Genomic DNA, 6,305 nt, shown 5'->3' with positions numbered 1-6,305 from the left:
TTGCTCTTTCCCGCTCTCTCTCAAAAATAAATAAACATTAAAAAAATTTTTTTAAGAGAGAGAATGTTTTAAAAGCAAATGAGATCCATTTATGGGCTGTTTTGCCTGAGTTAAATCAGCAGTTGACCTCCACATTTTAAATTTTAAACAAAATAAGAAATTGTGTTTTTAAAATTCAATAAAGGTTGCACTCTGTTTAATTATCATAGCTGCTGGTAAGGTTTGATATAATCCAATAGCCTAGATCACAAAAAGTATCAATAATTTATACTCTCTCAAGAACAAGATTATCAATTCAAAAAGAAATTGATGAATATTCCCTAAAACAATTTTTATATTTGAAAAATATTGAAATACAACATTAAAGCAGACACAACATTCTGCCCGGGTCCTCACAATCCTGGATAATGATGAGGTATGCTATGTCATGCCTACTGTAGCAACAAATTCATTATTATTTTTATTATAATTTAGAATAGGTCAGTCACCAGGTGCTCTGTGAAAACGACATGCCAGTTTTATAAAAAAAGGGAACTGGAAACTGACTCAAGAGTAGCATTGTATTCTGTGAATTCTGATATTTATGCTAAGCATGGCCTGTTCAGATGTTTTTCAAAAATGAAGGAAAATCAAAATTGAATAAAAGTTCCAGGGACTAATTTGCACACCATTTCTTGACTCAAACTGTATACAGCTAGTTTGAGGGCATCTACTAGAAATAATTTATTCATTCTTCTGCATGTTGCTGTCCAGTTCTTCCAGCACCATTTGTTAAAGAGACCGTCTTTTTTCCATTGGATTCTCTTTCCTGCTTTGTCAAAGATAGTTGGCCATACATTTGTGGGTCCAGTTCTGGGTTCTCTATTCTATTTCGCTGGTCTGTGTGTCTGTTTTTGTGCCAGTACCATACTGTCTTGATGATGACAGCTTTGTAGTAGAGGCTAAAGTCTGGGATGGTGATGCCTCCCATTGTGGTTTTCTTCTTCAATATTACTTTGGGTATTCAGGGTCTTTTGTGGTTCCATACAAATTTTAGGATTGTTTGTTCTAGCTTTGAGAAGAATGGCGGTGCAATTTTGATTGGGATTGCATTGAATGTGTAGATTGCTTTGGGTAGTATAGATATTTTAACAATATTTATTCTTCTGATCCATGAGCATGGAATGTTTTTCTATTTCTTTGTGTCTTTTTCAATTTCCTTCAGAAGCTTTCTATAATTTTTAGCATACAGGTCTTTTACACCTTTGGTTAGATTTATTCCTAGGTATTTTATGGTTCTTGGTGCAGTTGTAAGTGGGATCAGTTTCTTTAATTCTCTGTCTGTTGTTTCATTATTGGTGTATAACAATGCAACTGATTTCTGTACATTGATTTCGTACCTACGACTTTGCTGAATTCATGTATCTGTTCTAGCAATCTTTTGGTGGGGAGTCTTTCAGGTTTTCCATGTAGAGTATCATGTTGTCTGAAAAAAGTGAAAGTTTGACTTCTTCTTTGCCAATTTGGATGCCTTTTATTTCATTTTGTTGTCTGATTGCTGAGGCTAGGACTTCCAGCACTATGTTGAACAAGAGTGGTGGGCATGAACATCCCTGTCGTGTTCCTGATCTCAGGGGGAAATCTCTGCTTTTCCCCATTGAGGATATTAGCTGTGGGTTTTTCATATATGGCTTTTATGATGTTTAAGTATGTTCCTTGTATCCCAACTTTCTCAAGGGTTTTTATTAAGAAAGGATACTGTATTTTGTCAAATACTTTTTCCGCATCTATTGATAGGATCATGTGGTTCTTGTCCTTTCTTTTATTAATGTGATGTATCACATTGATTGATTTGCAAATATTGAACCAGCCCTGCAGTCCACTTTCTTACACCATATACAAAAATAAACTCAAAATGGATAAAGAACCTGAATGTGAGACAGGAAACCCTCAAAACCCTAGAGGAGAAATCAGGCAACAACCTCTGACCTCAGCCGCAGCAATTTCTTGCTTGACACATCTACAAAGGTAAGGGAACTAAAAGCAAAAACGAACTATTGGGGCCTCATCAAGATTAAAAGTTTCTGCACTGAAAAGGAAACAATGAGCAAAACTAAAAGGCAACTGACAGAATGGGAGAAGATACTTGCAAATGACAAATCAGATAAAGGGTTAGTATTCAAAATCTATAAAGAAGTTACCAAACTCAACACCTGAAAAACAAAATATCCAGTGAAGAAATGGGCAGAAGACATGAATAGACACTTTTCCAAAGAAGACAACCAGATGGCCAGTAGACACATGAAATGATGCTCAACGTCACTCATCATCAGGGAAATACAAATCAAAACCACACTGAGATACCACCTCACGCCAGTCAGAGTGGCTCAAATGAACAAATCAGGAGACTCTAGATGCTGGAGAGGGTGTGGAGAAACAGGCACCCTCCTGCACTGCTGGTGGGAATGCAAACTGGTGCAGCCCCTCTGGAAAACAGTGTGGAGGTTCCTCAAAAAATTAAAAATAGAACTCCTCTGTGACCCAGCAATAGCATTACTAGGAATTTACCCAAGGGATCCAGGAGTGCTGATCATAGGGGCCACATTTACCCCAATGTTCATAGCGTTTTCAACAATAGCCAAATTATGGAAAGACCTAAATATCCACCAACTGATGAGTGGATAATGAAGATGTGGTTCATATATACAATGGAATTCTACTTGGCAATGAGAAAGAATGAAATGATGCCATTTGCAGCAACGAGGATGGAAGTGGAAGGTATTATGCTGAGTGAAATAAGTCAGTCAGAGAAGGACAGATATCATATGTTTTCAGTCATATGTGGATCCTGAGAAACTTAACAGAAGACCACGGGGGAAGGGAAGTGAAAAAAAATAGTTACAAACAGAGAGGGAGGAAGGCAAACCACAACAAGACTCTAAAATACAGAGAGCAAACTGAGGGTGGACGAGGGGGGGGAGGGGGAAATGGGTGATGGGCATGGAGGAGGGCACTTGTTGGGATGAGCACTGGGTGTTGTATGTAAGCCAATCTGACAATAAATCATACTTAAAAAGAACTAATTTTTTCAGATTAAAATTTTGTCAGTAAAAAAATATTTATACTTATGCTAATACAAAAAGAGCTTAAAAATCAGTCACACAGTTGGTTAAGAGAGCATCCCAAGAGCTTGTTGAGATTTCAATGTCCTTTTAATACTCATATTAGCAGGACAAGCACACTGTTAAATAATTTGGGTTTCTATCATTTAGCTGTGCATTAATATGATGGAGAACTATTAATACACAACTCTTGACACCAGGCAAATAATTCCTTTTCTTCTTTTTTCAATTCCTCATCTGACATGGGTTCAGCTTTCACGACGTCAAAAGATGGGGAGGAGATGACTGACTGTTTTTGCTTTGTACGTGGTGTATCTGTCTGTGGGTCCTAGGCAGAATTATAAATAAAAGTGAAAAAAAATTTTGGTTTTTACTACTTTGTTTTCATAGTGACTCTTTATACTTAGCCTCATCGTAAAAAACTTAGAGTAGATTCTTTAAAAATTACAAAGTAATACATCAACACATGTTAGTTGTCAAGGGAATGTACTGAGGGTGACTTTACACATATAGCTTTTATAAGTTTAGATACTAATGGCTTTTGTTTTGAACAGTGTCGTGCTGAATTGACAGTGTCAATGTACAGAGACGACAATTTTTCGTTGCTGTTGTTGTCGTTTGGCACCTCATACTGATGCGGAGCCCAAACAGCTGGTATTTGTCAGGTTAGCTCTATTGTTTAAGAATTTTTAAAACATGTGGCACCAAGAGGAACATAGCTTTAGACTATCTAAGTAAGATACCAAGGGTCTTTCAACCTTGAACTTGGAGGTTAGGAAAATTCTACTTATAGAAGTAGAATTACTTACAGTTTGAACAATGAGTTCAGTACAAGTTTAACTTACAGTCCCCACAGAAGCATTTTTTTCTTTAGCCATCTTATATGCTTTTTTCATTTTTTCAACTTTCATTTGAGCTTGCTTGGATCGACGACCCAGATGCTTAATTTGACTCTGTTGTCGGTAGGGCCGATACAAAGGTTGGATAGTTGGAAAGGATGTAGGGCATCTAGAAAAGATTTGTATTATAGACAGAAAAAAATGCACAAAATAACATTTAAATGTAAAGCAAGTTCCCTATTTTATCAAAGCATCTTCTAGCAAATTTATCATAGACTTCAGTTTTTGGAGCAGTATTGCATGTAACTTTTTAGGCCAAAGTTATCATTTCTGCTTAAATTTCAGAGCATAGTTCTTTATCTGCCACCTATGAAGGTTGTATAAATGAGGATGCAGACCACAATGATGATGAAAATTATAAAACATGGTATCAATTTAAAATCAGTTTTCCTGGAAAACACTGTGTAGTAGCCACTTGAATATTTTTTTAATGTAGCATATACTAATACAAAAAACGAGTACATTTCATAATGGCTGAAAAAACAAGCTGTTTTTATGAGTGTTGGGATCAGATACAGGTGGTGCCCTGGCCTCGGCCTTACCACTGGAAAGCACACAGGCCCAATGCCCAACTGACAGCATCGACCTCACTCAGCCTGGGAGCTTGCTTGTGAAAACAAGAGCCCATGTGTGGAGAAAGTGCACAAGAATTAATAGCTCTTCTCCTAAGCAGTGTTTAGCCAATGACTGCTGGGCATTGGTGTATAAATATCCCAACTCCCTTGCCACCGCAGGATAAGTTGAGTATCGTGTTCTACAATGGCTTGGACATTCCCAGGAGGGATGAAACTCGACTTACCCGCAGAGATAACTCGCTTGCTAACACACACTGTTTAGGCAGCCTACCCCTCCCTGTGTCCCTTTCCTTGATGGTTCTGAGGATCACCTCCCAAATAAACTACTCATACTCAAATATTTGATCTCCCAGGAGATCCCAATTTAATAATGCATTCATAGAAACCTGTAAGAAAGTACTTTTCCCTCTTTAATTGATTTAGAATTTGGCTACTTAATTTGGCTCTTCCAGTGATTCATTCTTAGAAGATCAGTAGCAAGAGTTCAAATAGCAAGGAGCTTAGGGTTATACATTGTGGCAGAGAAAATTACATCATTTATTTGACCTTGGTGGTAATAGGGTTAAGTTCTATATTCAGTGCGTTTATGGATGAGTTAGAGAAAATCTATTTCATGATGACAGACTGCACCCTACACCAGGCCATCTGTCTGGCAAATGTATAGCTTTGATCATAAAATACACGAGCTAAATTATATTATTGGGTCAGCACCACTCATCTCTAGCCCTGAAAAAAAGCAGAGTGTTTGCCTGATCCTGGGTCACCAGTGTCTTCTTCGTGTGCTAACAGAGTAGTTTTTCATTTCAAGTGACTCTGTGGAAATCGACTACCAATATATCCTCTTCAATCTGATTATCTTTTTCTTTTTCTTAAGAAAGCAAGCTTCATTTGTAAATAAGATGGGCTAGGTGAGACTTGTAACAGAAAGAAAAAAGGAATATAATGAGAACAGTCATATTCTGTGCATACTGTTTCAGATCATAATACAGTCTATTCTGCTACAACATGAGTTTCTATGATGTGAATTGGCTCACATGCTATTGCTAAAGAAGGGAATAATGTCACTGTAATTTACATGCAATTTGTCTTCAAAAAGGAGAGCCAGGATAGCAAGAGTAGAATTATAACCTTCGGCAGAAAAGGAAAGAAGGTCCCCAGCTCTGTGAGGCACAGGCAGCATATTTAGGAAAAGGAAAATTAGCACCTGCCTCTAAGACTCTCTCCCCACAGAGGCACTCCTCAGCCTTAGGGCCCCGCCACCATACTTCCTGCCTTGGGGGAGGGGAGGTTGGTTATTGGCAGGTTGCACGGACTCTCGGACTTTCGAGTCCCCTTACAAGGCAACCTGCACTAGCCCAGGGCCGCACTTCCATCTGCATTAGCTCCGCGCCCACTATCTGCTCTAATTAAAGAGACGCCAGCATTTCCACTCGATTGTTGTACATGTTTCATGTTTTCCGTGATGGCCTCCAGCCATCCTGAACTGCCTGTCTGGTGGTACAAGTTATCTCCCCAGGTTCCAATTGTCCTTTTTGTTAGTGTTCTGTTTACAAAGATGCATAAGTTTTGAGCAATCTGGCCCAACCCTGTTTCTCCCATATGCTCTATTATTATCTTTCATGAGCTATTTGGCAGAACGTGAACATTTTCAGAAATGCTCCTAGTATTGCAACCCGGTAAAATGTCACTTTTACCTAACTTCATTTTTTTTTTTTTTTATTTATTTCTAG

At 38.1% G+C, this 6,305-nt stretch overlaps 1 protein-coding gene across 1 annotated transcript in view; it reads right to left on the bottom strand.

The window, feature by feature from the left end:
- Positions 1-3,212: 3,212 nt before the first annotated feature.
- The window catches only part of CUNHXorf58 (chromosome unknown CXorf58 homolog), a 20,357-nt gene continuing 17,264 nt past the window's right edge, over positions 3,213-6,305 (bottom strand). Inside the window, exons 6-8 of the mRNA XM_077773140.1 lie at positions 6,286-6,305; positions 3,947-4,127; positions 3,213-3,429 (exon numbers count right to left, since the gene is read on the bottom strand). The exon at positions 6,286-6,305 is cut by the window's right edge and continues 204 nt beyond it. Of these exons, the coding sequence (XP_077629266.1) occupies positions 3,259-3,429; positions 3,947-4,127; positions 6,286-6,305 (372 nt within the window). The 3' untranslated portion in view covers positions 3,213-3,258. The remainder of the gene's footprint in view (positions 3,430-3,946; positions 4,128-6,285) is intronic.

The sequence above is a fragment of the Crocuta crocuta genome, unplaced genomic scaffold (genome assembly GCF_008692635.1).
Source record: "Crocuta crocuta isolate KB4526 unplaced genomic scaffold, BGI_CrCroc_1.0 scaffold660, whole genome shotgun sequence".
NCBI classification, from domain to species: domain Eukaryota; kingdom Metazoa; phylum Chordata; class Mammalia; order Carnivora; family Hyaenidae; genus Crocuta; species Crocuta crocuta.
The sequence above is the reverse complement of the archived record's forward strand: the minus strand, read 5'-3'. Positions and strand labels throughout refer to the sequence as shown.